The 20,659-nt window shown below is 42.4% G+C and overlaps 1 protein-coding gene across 3 annotated transcripts in view; it reads right to left on the bottom strand.

Annotated features, from left to right (window-relative positions):
• LOC130290755 (cytochrome P450 2C8-like) overlaps positions 1-20,197 on the bottom strand; it is a 37,716-nt gene extending 17,519 nt beyond the window's left edge. The window contains exons 1-4 of one of the 3 annotated variants that reach the window (XM_056538811.1): positions 19,858-20,197; positions 19,257-19,419; positions 11,232-11,381; positions 9,944-10,104 (exon numbers count right to left, since the gene is read on the bottom strand). In XM_056538811.1, coding sequence (XP_056394786.1) covers positions 9,944-10,104; positions 11,232-11,381; positions 19,257-19,419; positions 19,858-20,037 — 654 coding nt within the window. In that variant the 5' untranslated portion in view covers positions 20,038-20,197. Of the gene's footprint in view, positions 1-9,943; positions 10,105-11,231; positions 11,382-12,292; positions 12,381-19,256; positions 19,420-19,857 lie in introns of those variants that run through there. The other 2 variants (XM_056538810.1, XM_056538812.1) reach the window with 2 other exon arrangements.
• Positions 20,198-20,659: the final 462 nt, after the last annotated feature.

Raw genomic sequence — 20,659 nt, 5'->3', positions numbered from 1 at the left:
CCCTATGCAATCCCTAATTTAGTCCTCAAATGCGCATGGCGCTCTCTCACTTCAGAGCCCTGTCGTATTTCAAGGAAACAGTTTAGGGCCATATATGGGGTATCGCCGTACTCGGGAGAAATTCCACTACAAATTTTGTGGGCCTTTTTTTTCGTTTACCGCTTGTGATAAGGAAAAGTTTGGGGCTACACCAGCCTGTTAGTGTAAAAAAATTTACACTAACATGCTGGTGTTGCCCCATACTTTTTATTTCCACAAGCGGTAAAAGGAAAAAAAGACCCCCAAAATTTGTAACGAAATTTCTCCTGAGTACGGAAATACCCCAGATGTGGGCATAAAATGCTCTGCGGACGCACAACAAGGCTCAGGAGTGAGAGTGCACCGTGTACATTTGAGGCCTAAATTGGTGATTTGCACAGGGGTGGCTGATTTTACAGCGGTTCTGACAAACGCAAAAAAAAATAAATACCTACATGTGACCCCATTTTGGAAACTACACCCCTCATGGAACGTGACAAGGGGTATAGTGAGCCTGAGCACCCCACAGACGTTTGACGAATTTTCATTAAAGTTGGATGGGAAAATGAAAAAAATTATATTTTTTCACTAAAATGCTGGTGTTACCCTAAATTTTTCATTTTCACAAGGGAAAATAGGAAAAAAGCCCCACCAAATTTGTAACCTCATCTCTTCTGAGTAAGAACATACCCCATATGTGAATTTAAAGTGCTCTGTGGGGCGAACTACAATGCTCAGAAGAGAAGGAGCGCCATTGGGATTTTGTAGAGAAAATGTGTCCGGAATTGAAGGCCACATGTGTTTACAAAACCCCCATAGTGCCAGAACAATGGACCCCCGACACATGTGACCCCATTTTGGAAACTACACCCCTCACATAATGTAATAAGGGGTACATTGAGAATTTACGCCCCACAGGTGTCTGACAGATTTTTGGAACAGTGGTCCGTAAAAATGAAAATTAATTTTTTTTATATTCACAGCCCACTGTTCCAAAGATCTGTGGGGTGTAAATACTCACTGCACCCCTTATTAAATTCTGTGAGGGGTGTAGTTTCCAAAATGGGGTCATATGTGGGGGGTCCACTGTTCTGGCACCACAGGGGGGCTTTGTAAACGGACATGGCCCCTGACTACCATTCCAAACGAATTCTCTTTCCAAAAGCTCAATGGCGCTCCTCCTCTTCTGAGCATTGTAGTTCGCCAGCAGAGCATTTTACGTCCTAACATGGGGTATTTCCATACTCAGAAGAAATGGGGTTACAAATTTTAGGGGTCATTTTCTCCTATTACCCCTTGTAAAAATGTAAAATTTAGGGGGAAAACTGCATTTTTGTAAAAAAAAAAAAAAATTTCATTTACACATCCAACTTTAACGAAAATTCGTCAAACACCTGTGGGGTGTTAAGGCTCAGCAGACCCCATGTTACGTTCATTGAGGGGTGTAGTTTCCAAAATAGTATGCCATGTGGATATTTTTTGCTGTTCTGGCACCACAGGGGCTTCCTAAATGCGACATGCCCCCAAAAAACCATTTCAGCAAAAGTTGCTTTATGTCCTAACATGGGGTATTTCCATGCTCAGAAGAGATGGGGTTACAAATTTGATGGCATATTCTCCCATTACCCTTTATAAAAATGGTAAATTTGGGGGAAAAACTGCACTTTAGTGTGAAATTCTTTTTTTCCATTTACACATCCGATTTTAACGAAAAGTTGTCAAACACCTGTGGGGTGTTGAGGCTAACTGGACCCCTTGTTACGTGCCTTGAGGGGTGTAGTTTCCAAAATGGTATGCCATGTTGTGTTTTCTGCTGTTCTGGCACCATAGGGACTTTCTGAATGTGACATGCCCCCCAAAAACCATTCCAGAAAAATTCACTCTCCAAAATTCCATTGTTGCTCCTTCCCTTCTGTGCCCTCTACTGCGCCCGCCGAACACTTGACATACACATATGAGGTATTTCCTCACTCGAGAGAAATTGCGTTACAAATTTTGGGGGCTTTTTCTCCTATTACCACTTGTAAAAGTTCAAAAACTGGGTCTACAAGAACATGTGAGTGTAAAAAATGAAGATTTTGAATTTTCTCCTTCACTTTGCTGCTATTCTTGTGAAACATCTAAAGGGTTAACACACTTACTGAATGTCATTTTGAATATTTTGAGGGGTGCAGTTTTTATAATGGGGTTATTTGTGGGGTATTTCTAAAATGAAGGCCCTTCAAATCCACTTCAAAACTGAACTGGTCCCTGAAAAATTCCAATTTTGAAAATTTTGCGAAAAATTTTAAAATTGCTGCTGAACTTTGAAGCCCTCTGATGTCTTCCAAAAGTAAAAACATGTCAACTTTATGATGCAAACATAAAGTAGACATATTGTATATGTGAATCAATGTATAATTTATTTGGAATATCCATTTTCCTTATAAGCAGAGAGCTTCAAAGTTAAAAAAATGCAAAATTTTAAATTTTTTCATAAAATTTGGGAATTTTTCACCAAGAAATTATGCAAGTATCGACAACATTTTAACACTAAAATATAGTAGAATATGTCACGAAAAAACAATCTCGGAATCAGAATGAAAGGTAAAAGCATCCCAGAGTTATTAATGCTTGAAGTGACAGTGGTCAGATGTTCAAAAAATGGCCGGGTCCTTAAGGTATATTTGGGCTGGGTCCTTAAGGGGTTAAATAAATAATGGTTTAATATGTGACAAAATAGATAATTTTATGGGACAAAAGGTGATTAATATTTGCAGTAATACATTTAGTAAATGAAAAAATTCCTAGTTTTTTCCTTTATTTTTTTTCTTCATTTGTTTGTTTTGGGTTTTTCTCTCCCCTTAGTATAGCTTATCTCTTTGGCTCACAGATACTGTTAAGTCACTTTTCTGTTTTGCATAATTTTGCTTCAGCTACTTTTCAGGCCCTGTAGAACATATTATGCTGCTTTTTAACCATTGTTGTCCCATTGGGTTAAATGTAGATTGCATTCACTGACATGTAGTAGTGTTGGTGCTTATTAGTAGCTCCAGTAGAGTAGGGCTAATATAGGAGTCCCAGGTGAAGGATAAGTCTGGGTGCAAAGGGGGTTCATTAGGAGCTCGTCTCAAACCAGTGAAGCATCCCATACCCGCCCCCCCCCCCCCCCCTGAACCTGAGACTGTTAGGCGGAGTATATTCTAGGGAAACATGTTGTGTGCATTTAACAAATATCTTTAGGGGGGAATTGATAAGGATGACCCTTATGTTTCTGATGACTGATCAATATATTAATAATGATATGCCATTGCTGATGCTGGAGAAAGATATTTGTTAACTATCCTTAACCCAAAAATCAGCTTGCAATTTGCTCATGACTAAAATGGAGACCTTGAGATGACGTCAGGAGGACCAAGATAAGAAGTCAAAAGACAAAATATCTGACAGACAGAGAACTCTGGAATTTCCTGGTAGAAGGACTTCTGCCAAGAAAGAAATGGATGCTAGATATGCAAATATATACAGATGCAATACTCAATCATAACATGATGATTTTGATGTCATAACTAAACCTCCCTTTTTTGTCAAATGTAAAAACAATGTACTTCCGTGTAATAAATATGCCATAGATATATATATATATATATATATATATATATATATATATATATAGTGTCTACCCACTTTGATGGACAAACTCCCAAAATAATTCCAGAAAAAGTGTGGGGGGAGGGAAGTGATGTGCGCTGATAGCAGGCAGAATCGCACGGCTCCCCGCCACTGTGGGCGCGTGCATGAAGCTAGAATCAGGACATCTGACACGACCCTTGGATGCTCTCCTGAACCCCCTTTTCTCCACAGGACCAGAAACCTATTGACTGTGGGATTTTAAAAAGATATACTGTCAGTGTTATGCATGCCAGGGTTGTCACTGTATCGGTGCCTCTGGTATAGAGATATTTTTTGTACATGGGGGTGGATGGTCCTCCTGTATATGCATAGTGCAGGTAGCACTGCAGTTAGCCCCTGATGTGGTCACCCAGATTGGTAAACCAAAATGCCTAGGGCAGAGCATTTTGCTAATCTATGACATATAGCCAGACACATGTGATGGACTGTAAAGAGATAGTCTGGCAAAAATAAGACAGTATAAACAGCTGATAGGTATTATTGTTTGTGTTATCTTGGACCAAGGGAGCAGCATCAGTATCCCTTTTGTCAATATTATGCACTTGACTATATATGTTTCTTAACAGCATATTAATTAAAAGTTAAGTATTAATCACTCCCCTCCCCCACACTACTTCCGTGTAATAAACAGAACTCTTTGAGGCAGAACTCTTTGGGAGTCAGTGCTGAGAAGGGGATTTATACCAACATTGTCTGGTGTGAATTTTCTTATGTCAACACTCAACAGTGTCAACAGTATACAGCAGCAATCACTCACATTTTAATGCCTCACCTCAAGCCATCCTTGACAAATAGTAGTGGCATAGTGGTTGACTAGTGTGATTTGTACAGTAGGATTTAACTCCTTAAGGACCAGGCCCTTTTACACCTTAGGACCAGAGCGTTTTTTTGAACATTTGACCACTGTCAATTTAAACATTAATAACTCTGGGACGCTTTTACCTATCATTCTGATTATGAGAATGTTTTTTAGTGACATATTCTACTTTATCTGATTGGTAAAATTTTGTCGATACTTGCATCGTTTCTTAGTGAAAAATTCCAAAATTTGAGGAAAAAAATTGAAAATTTTGCATTTTTCTAACTTTGAAGCTCTCTGCTTGTAAGGAAAATGGATATTCCAAATAAAAAAAAAACTGCACCCCCCAAAGTATTAAAAACGACATTCAGTCAGTGTTTTAGTCAGCGTCAGGTGTTTCACAGGAATAGCAGCAAAGTGAAGGAGAACATTTACAATCTTCATTTTTTACACTCGCATGTTCTTGTAGATCCAATTTTTGAATTTTTACAAGGGGTAAAAGCAGAAAATGTATACTTGTATTTGTAGCACAATTTCTCTTGAGTAAGCAAATACCTCATATGTAAATTGTTCGGCGGGTGCACTAGAGGGCTCAGAAGCGAAGGAGCGACAAGGGGATTTTGGAGAGTACGTTTTTCTGAAATGGTTTTTGGGGGCATGTTGCACTTAGGAAGCCCCTATGGTGCCAGAACAGCAAAAAAAAAAAAAACATGGCATACCATTTTGGAAACTAGACCCCTTGAGGAACGTAACAAGGAATAAAGTGAGCCTTAATACCCCACAGGTGTTTCACGACTTTTGCATATGTAAATAAAAATAAAAAATGTCACTAAAATGTGTGTTTCCCCCCCAAATTTCACATTTTTGCAAGGGTTAATAGCAGAAAATCCCCCCCAAAATTTGTAACCCCATCTCTTCTGAGTATGGAGGTACCCCATCAGTTGACCTGAAGTGCACTACGGGCGAACTACAATGCTCAGAAGAGAAGGAGTCATATTTGGCTTTTTGAGAGCAAATTTTGCTCGGGGGGGCATGTCGCATTTAGGAAGCCCCTATGGTGCCAGAACAGCAAAAAAAAAAAAAAAAGTCCACATGGCATACCATTTTGGAAACGAGACCCCTTGAGGAATGGAACAAAGAATAAAGTGAGCCTCAATACCCCACAGGGTATTTATTTTTTTTCACTAAAATGTGTGTTTCCCCCCAAATTTCACATTTTTGCAAGGGTTAATAGCAGAAAATACCCCCCAAAATGTGTAACCCCATCTCTTCTGAGTATGGAAGTACCCATAAGTGGATGTCAAATGCACTACGGGAGCACTACAAAGCTCAGAAGAGAAGGAGTCATATTTGGCTTTTTGAGAGCAAATTTTGGTCGGGGGGCATGTTGCATTTAGGAAGCCCCTATGGTGCCAGGACAGCAAAAAAAAAAAAACACATGGCATACCATTTTGGAAACTAGACCCCTTGAGGAATGTAACAAGGGGTAAAGTGAGCCTTAATACCCCAAAGGGGTTTCACGACTTTTGCATATGTAAAGAAATATATATTTTTTTTCACTAAAATGTGGGTTTTCCCCCAAATTTTTCATTTTTACAAGGGTTAATAGCAGAAAAGACACCCCACAATTTGTAAATATATTACTTTGGAGTAAGGACATACCTGATTTTTGAATGATTTTGGCTCCGCTGGTGCCCACCAGGTCTTGGTATAGGCATGAGGTCAGTCAGGGCCTTGAGCTTTTCATAGTAGAGGATGTGGGACCCCCCCCCCCCCTCAAGGAGCGTTAATGGGGAGAGCACTGAGCCCTAAAATAGGGGAACACTATGGGGGACAACGGGCCGTAACTGGGGTATACAGGTGGGGTACAGAGGCCCGTAATATGGGGTACAGTGGGCCAGAAAATTATAAATTATAATAAAAAAGGATTTATTCCCAGAATGATGATCCAGAGCATATCCAAAACTAAAAAAAAATATGCCCGCCCCAAACCCTATGCTCTGAATCATCATTCTGGGAATGTGATGTGTGTGGCCGTCCCTAACCTGTTACCTCAAATGCGCACCTCGCTCAGGTGGAGAGAGAGCGCTGCACATTTCAGGCAACATAAAAAAGTCCCCGATGATAGTGACTCAGTGACCTATGAATGGGGAGACATTCTGGGTGTTCAATACGGGAATCTCGTCCCTCATACACTATAAACTTGTAAGTGTACCCGAAGGTACTCTCATAAAGTTTATAGAGCTTCACGCCATACCGCGCCCGCTTTGAGGGAATATACTGGCGGAAGATGAGTCTCCCCTTAAAACTGATGAGAGACTCATCTACCGAGAGGTCCTTGAGCAGTACGTAGGCCTCCAAAAATTTGGCCCTAAAGTGATCGATGACCGGCCTCACTTTGTAAAGCCGGTCATGGGCGGGATCACCTCGGGGCGGACATGCCGCATTATCTGCATAATGCAGGCATTTCCGAATGGCCTCGAAGCGCTTCCGTGTCATCGCCATACTGTAAAGCGGGGTCTGATAGAGGATGTCCCCACTCCAGTAATGACAAGCACTTGTTCTTTTGTCCAGGCCCATATGCAGCGTGAGGCCCCAATATATCCTCATTTCCGCTGCATCAATGGCGCGCCATTCATTGGGCCAGGCCAAAAGCGAATCGGGGTGGTGGGCAATGAACTGCTGGGCATACAAGTTCGTTTGCTCCACCATGTGATTGACCAGGCTGTCACGGAAAAAAAACTTTAAAAAGTCCAGATCAGTGAAGCAAGCCGTGTCAATCCAGATTCCTGAGTCGCCAACAAACTCAGGAATCCGTGGCTGATAACCCTCTGGGGGGCTCCAGACAGGGTCACCGGAACGGGGCTCCGGTGCACTTGTCTGGGGGGCCGGACTCCTATTACGAGCGGCATTGCCACTCCTACTAGTGTCGGCCACTGGGTCACTCTCATGGGGGGTGCTTGGCCTTGTCTGGCGGCGTCTCCGCCGTACAGGGTACTCATCATCACTACTAGATGATGAGGAGGACGAGGAAGAACACAAAAATGTAGGATCTCCCTCGACCTCACTGGCAGATTCGGAGTCGGAGGCTAAAAAAGCATAAGCCTCCGCAACCGAAAATGCCCGGCGGGCCATCGCCTTTTTTCTATGGTGGCGGGGGGGGGGGGGGGGTGTTCGGGGGTGGCGGGGAAGTATGTACTGTGTGGTGCTTGGTGTAAAAAGTGTATAACAGCTATGAAAAAAAAAAAAAAAAGGGTGGCTCACGCAGCTCCCTGAACCCCTAACAGGACCCGGGATAAGGGATCAGACCCTAATAGGACCCTGGGGGACCTATTAGGGGGTCAGGGGGGGAAAGCTGCGGCCAAAAAAAAACGGTTGGTGCACGCAGCTCCCTGAACCCCTAATAGGACCCGGGGTCAGGGATCAGACCCTAATAGGACCCTTGGGGACCTATTAGGGGGTGTCGGGGGGGGACTTTTTTTTTTTTACTTTTTCAACTTTATTAACCCCTACCTGTCCCTGCAATCTGCTGTCCCTATTCTAAGGCTCCTGAGGGGGCTCCGGAGCTCCAAGGGGAGATCCACGGTCTTCTCACTGCTGCACTCGCTGACTGAACATAGAGAGCGGGTGCAGCAGCGGGATGGGACCGTTAACCCCTCCTCTGCCGCACTCCTATTGGCTGGATGATCGCCGGCCAATAGCAGCGTTGCTGTGGAGATTATAGTATTGTCACCTCTCCCCAGCAACGGCAGGTGATTGGCAGTGTATTGTACACCGCCGATCACCATCTAGTTCCGGGTCATCGGGTCACCACTGACCCAAATGACCAGAATCACCGCAGATCGCCCGTGCGATTTCGCGGACGATCTGAGGTGACCGTTGACATGTGGGGGTCCGGGGACCCCCCTCGGCGTTTGCCTGTGATGCCTGCTGAACGATTTCAGCAGGCGTACGGTTTCACAACCTGCCCTGTGCGCGGAAGGATGCAAAATTCCCACGGACGTATGAGTACGTGCCTGGTCCTTAAGACCCAGGGCGCAGGGACGTACTCATACGTGCTTGGTCCTTAAGGGGTTAAAAAGAAGATTATTTTTTTTTCTCCAGCTAGCAGCTAGCTGAAGGTTGCAACAGCAGCCGTCATGGCATAGTAGAAAAAAAGAGGGTTGCAATGCACCCCTCCCTGTTTTACAGAAGGTTTTTTAAAACCAGTGTTTGCTGGAACCAATAATATTCACGAATAACAGCGATGTTATTTCCCACACAGGAAGATGTAACCGGTGTTTACTGAAAACAATAATATTCATGAATAACGTATTAACAGGGCTAATCCCTGTCAAATGCATGCCCTTCTTTAGGCGCTGCTATGTCCCAAGCAGGAAGATGACCGGTGTTTGCGGAGTAAAGCACTATGCTGTTTTTAGAGCGCTTTGCATATGTATCTCTATCATACAGGTCTTCCGCAGCACAGCTTTGCTTGGCTTTGTGGTACACGATGAGGCTTGTGAATGAATGGACAGGAGGTCCCCCTATGATCAGCCCACTCACATACACTGGGAGGGGGATGAGCACTTCTTTGCTGTGGATCCTTGTATGGCCCCTATAGGACATGTGCACTGCGAATGTTATAGATCAAGAAGGGATTCTGACTCCTGGATGAGAATTGTGGTCCCTGTTCTCACACACACAAACACTGTCTGGTTTTCTTTGTTTCCTATCTCTGTCCTATTTCTATCCCTATATCTCTCTCTGTCTCACTCAGACTAACTGCAGGGAACAGTGTGTGAGCCCTTATGGCTGTGTAAAACTGCCCTCCCCTTCCTGTCTCCTATTGGTCTTTAGGCTGATTGACACATACACCAGCAAATCATATGATAACCAGATAGTTTACCATCAACCACAACTAAAGTTGCCAGATGAAGTGAAACCCTTTAATAATTGTGCATAAACAAAGAAGAAGGATCACACTCACCAGGAATTCAACTGTTTATTCCGTCACCAGTACGCAAGGCAATGACATAAGTGGAGGCGGGGGGGGGGGGGGGCAGGAGCTCCGGAACAAGTTGTTTCATGCCTGTTTGGCGCTTCCTTGAGGAAGCGCCAAACAGGCGTGAAACAACTTGTTCTAGAGCTCCTGTCGTCCCCCCCCCCCCCCCGCCTCCACTTATGTCATTGCCTTGCGTACTGGTGACGGAATAAAGAGTTGAATTCCTGGTGAGTGCGATCCTTCTTCTTTGTTTATGCATGAACTTTCTTCTTCCTGTTTATGGAGACGCACCACTACAGGCAACCCTCTAGCTAGCCCCGCAGCCCCCTCGGATGCTAATAGTGCCAGTAGCCTTTAATTCTGATAGTGCCGGATCAGTTTTCTTCTTACTTTGAATAGACTGCCTTTAATAATTGTAATTCAGTCTGAGTTACTTTGCACACACCTTGTAGACATTTAGTAATAATTACCTGCCCTGAGGTGGAGTTAAACAGCTCGGCAATGTCATTAAGATATGACAGGAGAGTCAGGAATTTTTGGTCTTCATAGTCAAATCTTTCACCAAACACGACTGAGCAAATAACATTGGAAACAGCAAGTCGCAATGTATATACTGGGTTAATTGGAGAATCTGTTAATAAATATAAAGAGGTTGGGAAAATATGGTAATGATAACTAGTGTTGAGCGGCATAGGCCATATTCGAATTCGCGAATATTCGCGAATATATGGACGAATATTCGTCATATATTCGCGAATATTCGCATATTCGTTATACCCTCGTTTTATTTTCGCATATGCGAATATTCGCGTATGCGAAAATTAACATATGTGAAAAGTTGCATATACAAAATTAACGCATGCGAAAATTCGCATATGCGAAAATTAGCATGTGCGAATTTTCGCATATGCGAATTTCCGCACGTCAGTCTTACACAGTAGTATTACAGCCTTCTTTACACCACATAAGCTGGAAGCAGAGAGGGATGATCACTGTGATGTGTACTGTGAAGAAAAAAAAAAAAAAAAAACGAATATTCGTAATTACGAATATATAGCGCTATATTCGCGAAATTCGCGAATTCGCGAATATGCGATATTCGCGAATAATATTCGAATTGCGAATATTCGCGAGCAACACTAATGATAACTATACTAGAGAACTGTAAATGTATAATCTGATGTTGATGGCTTAGTTAGCTCACTGAATCCGACCATACAGATTAATGCTGGCTTTAATTGTCGGGATCAATTGCTCTAGTATATATAGGGGTAGCCTAGGGCTATGTTCACACGGCAGAATTTCTGCACAAATTTCCAAATGGAAATCTGCATGAAAATTCTGCATGTGTTTACAGCCTTATGAACTTCAATGGGATTCCACAGTCCCATTCACACTGCAGAATTTCCGCATCAGTTTTTCCGATGGAAGCCTATTGAAGTGAATGGGGCTTTTATTTAATCAAAATGCAGAATTTATGCAGATTCTGCACGAAAAGTAACAAAAGCAATGAATGCAAAGCACCTTTATCCGTGCACAGAGAATTATTGCAGAATTCATGTGGAATATCCTCATGATTTCTGCATGAATTCTCCTAAAAAGCCTCCTTATTTTGGGGAAAGAAGGATCTGGCTCCCTAAATGTTTCCCCAGGACTATATGTTCCAGGGAAACACTCTATAGATAGTTGTTGGTCAACACCAGCTATTTAAAATACTGTATACGGCTAGTTTGAAAGTAAGAAAAATTTTGACTCAACCTTTGTCCTTCATTAATTTCTCAACAAGACATCGGGCTTCTTCTTGGACTCTTTCTTCAATGCTCCTTTTTCCCATTCCAAAGTTTCTCAACGTTGTTAGAGAGAATCGACGAAGGATTTTCCACCTTTCTCCATTGCTTGCAATGATCCCTGTAATTTCACACATGTAGTTAAGGTGGTTGATTAAAGGGGTACTCCTCCCCTAGACATCTTATCCTCTATCCAAAGGATAGGGGATAAGATGTCAGATCGTGGGGGTCCCGCTGCTGGGGACCCCTGGGATCTCGGCTGCAGCACTCACCTGTATGGCTTCCAGCAACGCTGGAGGCTTCGGATCCCCACCACAATGGTGAAAGAGCGTGATGTCACACCCCGCCCCCTCAATGCAAGTCTATGGGAGGGGGCGTGATGGACCTCCCATAGACTTGCATTGAGGGGGCATGACGTCACGCTCTTTCACCATTGTGGTGGGGATCCGAAGCCTCCAGCATTGCTGGAAGCCGTACAGGTGGGTGCTGCAGCCGAGATCCTGACGGTCCCCAGCAGCGGGACCCCCACGATAAGATGTCTAGGGGTGTGGAGTACCCCTTTAAGGAAAACATGGAGGTTTTCTCCCAAAGCACCTCCACATCGGTCCACAGGTTGTGTGATACTGAAGCCTATTCCCTTCATTGAAGCTGAGATGCAATACCAGACATAATTCTACACTGGTGTGACATTGTTTCTGGAAAAAAGTGTCTGTTTTAAATAGTTTCAAAATTTAAGTATGACCAGAAAAAAGATTATGTAATTAGATAAAGCACAATTTAATCAATTTGTAAGCTTTACCTACATATTTAAAGTGCAATGGTCATTAAACTAATATTTTTGACATGTCATAGAGACAACCTACCAAAAAATATAGATCACCCTTTTCAAAATATCCTTTTATAATCATAATATCAAAACATAATTTTTTTAATTAAATACAGATCAAACATATAAACGAGACATACAAATTATTTGGGTAACAGCAAATATAAAGTGAAATAAATGTAGAATGGTTTATATGGTATACGTACCATAAATATACATGCAAACCCTGTAAGTAGTAAAAGTATGTAGAGTCCCAGTAATACCAAAGGGTTAAAGTCCAACCCAATAGTAACCCTAAGGAAAAAAAATGTACATGCACATAGTGCTAGGCAGAGAATAATAACAGAGAGGACTCATATAATCCACAATAAAGTATGTTGAATACAATACAAACCCCTGTGGGTTTTGTGGAGTGGTGTGATCGGTGATCCAACAGTGCAGGCAGCCTTACAAGCCTGTACTAATGCTGATAACACTGATCAACAGCAATCGAAAGGTTGCTGCATTGATTAGTCCCCAATGGGGAATAAAAAATTGTGAATCAAAGGTTAAAAAAAATTATATTAATAAATGTGAATAAGCCCCTTCCCTAGTAAAAGTTTAAATCACCGCCTTTTTCCCAATAAAAAAAAATAAAAATTATGTAAACAAAAATAATCATAAACATATGTGGTATCTCTATGCGCGGAAATGTCAGAACTATTAACATGTAACAGTCAGTGGCGTAAATGTTAAAAAAAAATCCTGAATTGCTGATTTTGGGTTAATCTATATACCCGAAATTTTCTTTTCCAGATCACAGTGCAAAAACTGCGCCCACATACAGCGTTGTATATTGAAAATTAAAAGAGACATAATGGTCAGAAGAGGCCAAATTTAAGCATACTAATTATATATATATATATATATATATATATATATATATATATATATATATATATATATATTAGGTATAATTTTTAAGAGTGCACTGCATAGAAACAGAAGCACCCAAAAGTAACAAAACGGTGTGTGTGTGTGTGTGGGGGGGGGGGGGGGGGTCAACTTTGTCTGACAAATCCTTTTTTTAATTCTGGTTTTGCTGTAGATTTGGTGTTCAAATGATAGATGTCATTACAAAGTACAATTGGTGGTCCAAAAGCAAGCCCCATATGTGTCCTTAAGGAGTTAAAGTTAATGGGCCTGCTGTGATGTGCCACTGCATAGGTTGGCATCCCCTTTTCTATGACCTTGTATCTAGATAAAACTGCATAACTGCAGAGTAAAACCAGCCTAAGGCTAGGTTTCCACACAAGTTTTGGAATACTGCCACAGCAGTTTTTGAGCCAAACTCAGTAGAGTATTTAAAAGGAATGGGAAATATAAAGGACAGATTTATACCTCTCCTTCTTGCTGGATCCACTTCTGACTTTAGATCAAAAGCTGTAGTGGCAGTATTCCAAACAAAAGCCAGAAAGAACATAGCCTTAAAGGGGTATTCCAGGCAAAACCTTTTTTTATATATATCAACTGGCTCCGGAAAGTTAAACAGATTTGTAAATTACTTGTATTAAAAAATCTTAATCCTTCCAATAGTTATTCGCTTCTGAAGTTTTCTGTCTAACTGCTCAATGATGATGTCACGTCCCGGGATGTGAGTCATCAGAGAGCAGTTAGACAGAAAACAACAACTCAACTTCAGAAGCTAATAACTATTAGAAGGATTAAGATTTTTTAATAGAAGTAATTTACAAATCTGTTTAACTTTCCGGAGCCAGTTGATATATATATAAAAAAAGTTTTGGCCTGAAATACCCCTTTAACCCCTTAACCCCTTAAGGACTCAGGGTTTTTCCGTTTTTGCACTTTCGTTTTTTCCTCCTTACCTTTTAAAAATCATAACCCTTTCAATTTTCCACCTAAAAATCCATATTATGGCTTATTTTTTGCGTCGCCAATTCTACTTTGCAGTGCATTAGTCATTTTACCCAAAAATGCACGGCGAAACGGAAAAAAAAATCATTGTGCGACAAAATCGGAAAAAAAACGCCATTTTGTAACTTTTGGGGGCTTCCGTTTATACGCAGTGCATATTTCGGTAAAAATTACACCTTATCATTATTCTGTAGGTCCATACGGTTAAAATGATACCCTACTTATATAGGTTTGATTTTGTCGTACTTCGGGAAAAAATCATAACTACATGCAGGAAAATTTATACGTTTAAAAATCTCATCTTCTGACCCCTATAACTTTTTTTATTTTTCCACGTACGGGGCGGTATGAGGACTCATTTTTTGCGCCGTGATCTGAAGTTTTTATCGGTATGATTTTTGTTTTGATCTGACTTTTTGATCACTTTTTATTCATTTTTTAATGTTATAAAAAGTTACCAAAATACGCTTTTTTGGACTTTGGAATTTTTTTGCGCTTACGCCATTGACCGTACGGCTTAATTAATGATATATTTTTATATTTCGGACATTTACGCACGCGGCGATACCACATATGTTTATTTATTTTTTTTTTTACACTGTTTTATTTTTCTTATGGGAAAAGGGGGGTGATTCAAACTTTTATTAGGGAAGGGGTTAAATGACCTTTATTAACACTTTTTTTTTACTTTTTTTTTGCAGTGTTATAGGTCCCATAGGGACCTATAACACTGCACACACTGATCTCTCATCCTGATCACAGGCGTGTATTAACACGCCTGTGATCAGCATTATCGGCGCTTGACTGCTCCTGCCTGGATCTCAGGCACGGAGCAGTCATTCGTCGATCGGACACCGAGGAGGCAGGTAAGGGCCCTCCCGGTGTCCGATCAGCTGTTCGGGACGCCGCGATTTCACCGCGGCGGTCCCGAACAGCCCGACTGAGCAGCCGGGATACTTTCAGTTTCACTTTAGAAAGGGCTAATACCGCACATCGCCGCGATCGGCGATGTGTGGTATTAGCCGCGGGTCCCGGCCGTTGATTAGCGCCGGGACCCACGCGATATGATGCGGGATCGCGGCGCGATCCCGCTTCATATCGCGGAAGCCGGCGCAGGACGTAAATATACGTCCTGCGTCGTTAAGGGGTTAAGGACGGAGCCCATTTTCACCTCTAGGACGAAGCCCTTTTTTGCAAATCTGACCACTGTCACTTTAAACATTAATAACTCTGGAATGCTTTTAGTTATTCTGATTCTGAGATTGTTTTTTCGTGACATATTCTACTTTAACATAGTGGTAAATTTTTGTGGTATCTTGCATTTTTCTAACTTTGAAGCTCTCTGCTTGTAAGGAAAATGGATATTCCCCAAAACATTTTTTGGGATTCACATATACAATATGTCTACTTTATGTTTGCATCATAAAATTGACGAGTTTTTACTTTTGGAAGACACCAGAGGGCTTCAAAGTTCAGCAGCAATTTTCCAATTTTTCACAAAATTTTCAAACTCGCAATTTTTCAGGGACCAGTTCAGGTTTGAAGTGGATTTGAAGGGTCTTCATATTAGAAATACCCCATAAATGACCCCATTATAAAAACTGCACCCCCCAAAGTATTCAAAATGACTTTCAGTAAATGTTTTAACCCTTTAGGTGTTTCACAGGAAAAGCAGCAAAGTGAAGGAGAAAATTCAAAATCTTCATTTTTTACACTCGCATGTTCTTGTAGACCCAATTTTTGAATTTTTACAAGGGGTAAAAGGAGAAAATGTATACTTATATTTGTAGCCCAATTTCTCTCGAGTAAGCACATACCTCATATGTCTATGTAAAGTGTTCGGCGGGCCCAGTAGAGGGCTCAGAAGCGAAGGAGTGACAAGGAGATTTTAGAGAGTACGTTTTTCTGAAATGGTTTTTGGGGGGCATGTCACCTTTAGGAAGCCCCTATGGTGCCAGAACAGCAAAAAAAAACACATGGCATATCATTTTGGAAACTAGACCCCTTGAGGAACATAACAAGGAATAAAGTGAGCCTTAATACCCCACAGGTGTTTCACGACTTTTGCATATGTAAAAAAAAAAAAAAAAAATTCACTAAAATGTTGGTTTTCCCCCAAATTTCACATTTTTTAAATGGTTAATACCAGAAAAGACCCCCCAAAACTTGTAACCCCATCTCTTCTGAGTATGGAGGTACCCCATAAGTGGACTTGAAGTGCACTGCGGACGAACTACAATGCTCAGAAGAGAAAGAGTCATATTTGGCTTTTTGAGAGCAAATTTTGCTCGGGGGGCATGTTGCATTTAGGAAGCCCCTATGGTGCCAGAACAGCAAAAAAAAAACACATGTCATACCATTTTGGAAACTAGACCCCTTGAGGAACGTAACAAGGGATAAAGTGAGCCTTAATACCCCACAGGTGTTTCACGACTTTTGCATATGTAAAAAAAATAAAAAAAATTCACTAAAATGTGGGTTTCCCCCCAAATTTCACATTTTTGCAAGGGTTAATAGCAGAAAAGACCCCCAAAATTTGTAACCCCATCTCTTCTGAGTATGGAGGTACCCCATAAGTGGACCTGAAGTGCACTACGGGCGAACTACAATGCTCAGAAGGGAAGGCGTCATATTTGGCTTTTTGAGAGCAAATTTTGCTCGGGGGGCATGTTGCATTTAGGAAGCCCCTATGGTGCCAGAACAGCAAAATAACCCCCACATGGCATACCATTTTGGAAACTAGACCCCTCACAGAATTTAATGAGGGGTACAGTGAGCATTTACCCCCCCACTGGTGTATGACAGATCTTTGGAACAGTGGGCTGTGCAAAATTTTTCATTTTCACGGACCACTGTTCCAAAGATCCGTCAGACACCTGTGGGGTGTAAATTCTCACTGCACCCCTTATTACAATCCGTGAGGGGTGTCGTTTTCAAAATGGGGTCACATGTGGGTGTGTTTTTTTTTTTTTGCGTTTGTCAGAACCGCTGTAACAATCAGCCACCTCTGTGCAAATCACCTCAAATGTACATGGCGCACTCTCCCTTCTGGGCCTTGTTGTGCGCCCCCAGAGCACTTTGCGCCAACATATGGGGTATCTCCGTACTCGGGAGAAATTGTGTTACAAATTTTGGGGGGCGTTTTTCCCTTTTACCTCTTGTGAAAATGAAAAGTATAGGGCAACACCAGCATGTTAGTGTAAAATTTTTTATTTTTTTACACTAACATGCTGGTGTAGACCCCAACTGTTCCTTTTCATAAGGGGTAAAAGGAGAAAAAGCCCCCCAAAATTTGTTAGGCAATTTCTTCCGAGTACGTCGATACCCCATATGTGACCCTATTCTGTTGCCTTGAAATACGACAGGGCTCCAAAGTGAGAGCGCCATGCGCATTTGAGGCCTGAATTAGGGACTTGCATAGGGGTGGACATAGGGGTATTCTATGCCAGTGATTCCCAAACAGGGTGCCTCCAGCTGTTGCTAAACTCCCAGGATGCTTGGACAGTCAATTGCTGTCCAGAAATGCTGGGAGTTTTTGTTTTGCAACAGCTGGAGGCTCCATCTTAGAAACACTGCCATACAATACGTTTTTCATTTTTATTGGAGAAGGGGGGTGGGGGGGGCAGTGTACGTGTGTATATGTAGTGTTTTACTCTTTATTTTATGTTAGTGTAGTGTAGTGTTTTTAGGTTACATTCACACTGGCGGGAGTCTCCCGCTAGGAGTTTGAGCTGCGGCGGAAAATTTGCCGCAGCTCAAATTTGCAGCGGGGAACTCACTGTAATCTGCCGCCAGTGTGAATGTAGCCTGTACATTCACACGGCAGGGGGGTCAAAACTACAACTCCCAGCATGCACTGACAGACCATGCATGCTGGGAGTTGTAGTTTTGCAACAGCTGGAGGCACACTGGCTGGAAAACCTTGAGTTAGGTTCTATGACCTAACTCAGTATTTTCCAACCAGTGTGCCTCCAGCTGTTGCAAAACTGAGTTGTAGTTTTGCAAGATTTAGAGGGGTTCAAGTTGTAAATCACTGTCCAGTGGTCTCAAAACTGTGGCCCTCCAGATGTTGCAAAACTACAACTCTCAGCATGCCCAGACAGCAAATTGCTGTCTGTGCATGCTGAGAGTTGTAGTTTTGCAACATCTGGAGGGCTACAGTTTGGGACCACTTAGTGATCTACAACCTGAACCCCTCTAAATATTGCAAAACTACAAGTCCCAGCATGCCCACACAGCAAACAGCTGTCTGGGCATGCTGGGAGTTGTAGTTTTGCAACATCTGGAGGGCCACGGTTTAGAGACCACTGTAAACTGTGGCCCTCCGGATGTTGCTAGGCAACAACTCACCTAGCAGGACTCGGAAGCCGCCGCCGTCGCCGCACGTGGGGGATCCCCGCATGGAGGATCGCGATCCGGGATCCAGGTAGGGACCTTCGGCGCCGACCCTCCCTGGATGGTTCCCCCGTTTTGCCCGGACACCGATAGGTGGGCAAAGCGGGGGAACCGAACTTTAACCCCCCCTCCCCCGGTCTGCTATCGGTCGGTCGCTCGGCCGACCAATAGCAGGGATAGGAGGGGTGGCAACCCTGCCACCAAACTCCTATCCCTTCAGGGGGATCGAGGGTGTCTCGGACACCTACGATCCCTTTTATTTTCCGGGTCACCGGGTCACCAGTGACCCGTATGACCCGGAATCGCGCAGATCGCAGGTCTGAATTGACCTGCGATTTGCGCGCATCGCGGTCATGGGGGGGTCTCAGGACCCCCCTCGGCGATGTGCCGGGATGCCTGCTGTTAGATAACAGCAGTCATCCCGGTCCGATCACCGCTCCCGGCGACGCGGCGCTCCCGGAACCCCGCGACGTACATGTACGTCGCCGCGCGCCAAGTGACACTTCGCGGCGCCGTACATGTACGTCGCTCGTCGTGAAGGGGTTAAACTAATATTAAACTTGGGTTTATTTACTAAGAGTGGAGTGTAGTTTTCTTTGTGTTTTTTTTTTTGGTCGCAAATTGTGTCGCATGCAACGTGCAACACAATTTGGGCACAAAACCCGACAAAAAAGAGCCGGGATCACGTTAGTAAATAAACCCCAATGTGAAGGAAATATACTGTAATGCCCCCTCCCATCTTTCATATATTACATATTTTCCCAGATACGTGTGAATTGTATACAGCATTGTTTATTTATTCACATTGTAATCAATCAAAAAAAAATGAATTGTTATTTTACATTTCCTTTATCAGCTTACCAAAATCCTTAGAAAGAAACTCTCCTACTCCTGCGTCTCCCCTATCACTAAATGCGTCACTGCAGTCTACCAGCGCCTCCTTCACTGCGTCGTACCCGATCAGTATTATTGTCCGGACGTTCGCTATGTAGATGGTATAGACAGGTCCATATCTCTCACTCAGCTGGAGATAAAGAAAACATTAAAAATATTGCATAACAGGTCTGAGCTGGAGATAAAGAAAACATAAAAAATATTGCATAACAGGTCTGAGCAGGAGACATAAACTTCTATAACCCTGTTTATTGTAATCACGAAAGCCAAACTCACAAGACTCTCCAGAGCTCATTAGATGGGATATGATTTCTACCTGTAATACGTCATTAGGGAATTCTGAGTTAATAAAGCGCTGGGGTAGAGGGGTCCCATTTCAGGAGAACAAATATTGTCATCAAATATCCTACATATCATAATAGACTGGTAGAAGAGTGGATGGGAATATATATTCTGTAAGGCTTCTATTCCTGGATCACCCACACATATGATGTCTACAGTAGGTCTATAGTAGGAATTGTTATATAACCAGTGACCTAAGGATATTATTATAAATTAGTATACATACCTTAACTAAAGACTGAGGTAGTTCTGAGGTGCTGATCTGCAGGATGTTCCCCAGGCCCGGTAGAGGTGTAGGTCCTGGGGGAAGGTTCTTTAGCTTCACCCTGCTCCACCATTTTATGAGATATATGAGGAGAGTGACCCCAGTAACCAGGAGAAGGGTTCCTGCAATGTTTAGAGCCATCCTGTACCCCAGAAATATCAGCTCCGTCTGTACTATGCCCCTCTGTATTTATACATGACCAGGTACAGGGCAATAATCCAACAGATAAGAACAGGTTGGTTGTGTTCAAAGTACAGATTTTGAGCTGTATTGTGTAATACTGTACATTATAATTAAAATTAAAGGGGTACTCCGGTGGAAAACTTTTTTTTTTTTTTTTTCATATCAACTGGTACCAGAAAGTTAAACAGATTTGTAAATTACTTCTATTAAAAAATTTTAATCCTTCCAGTACTTATCAGCTGCTGTATGCTACAGAGGAAGTTCTTATCTTTTTAAATTTCTTTTCTGTCTGAACACAGTGCTCTCTGCTGATACCTCTGTCCATGTCCAGAGCAGGAACAAATCCCTATACCAAACCTATCCTGCTCTGGACAGTTCCTGACACAGACAGAGGTGTCAGCAGAGAGCCCTGTGGTCAGACAGAAAATAAAATAATTAAAAAAGGGTACCCCCAAGCGGTAATAAAAGGAGCAAGGAAAAGAGTCGATGCAGTAAATAGAGTTCAACAAATATAGAATCAAAATCCTGCAAAATAAGGCTGAGAATAAAAGAAAAGAGATAAATAAAAATGAAGATTATG

This window comes from Hyla sarda, chromosome 9 (assembly GCF_029499605.1).
Source record: "Hyla sarda isolate aHylSar1 chromosome 9, aHylSar1.hap1, whole genome shotgun sequence".
Taxonomy (NCBI): Eukaryota; Metazoa; Chordata; class Amphibia; order Anura; family Hylidae; genus Hyla; species Hyla sarda.
This window is presented reverse-complemented; position numbering and strand designations above follow the sequence as displayed.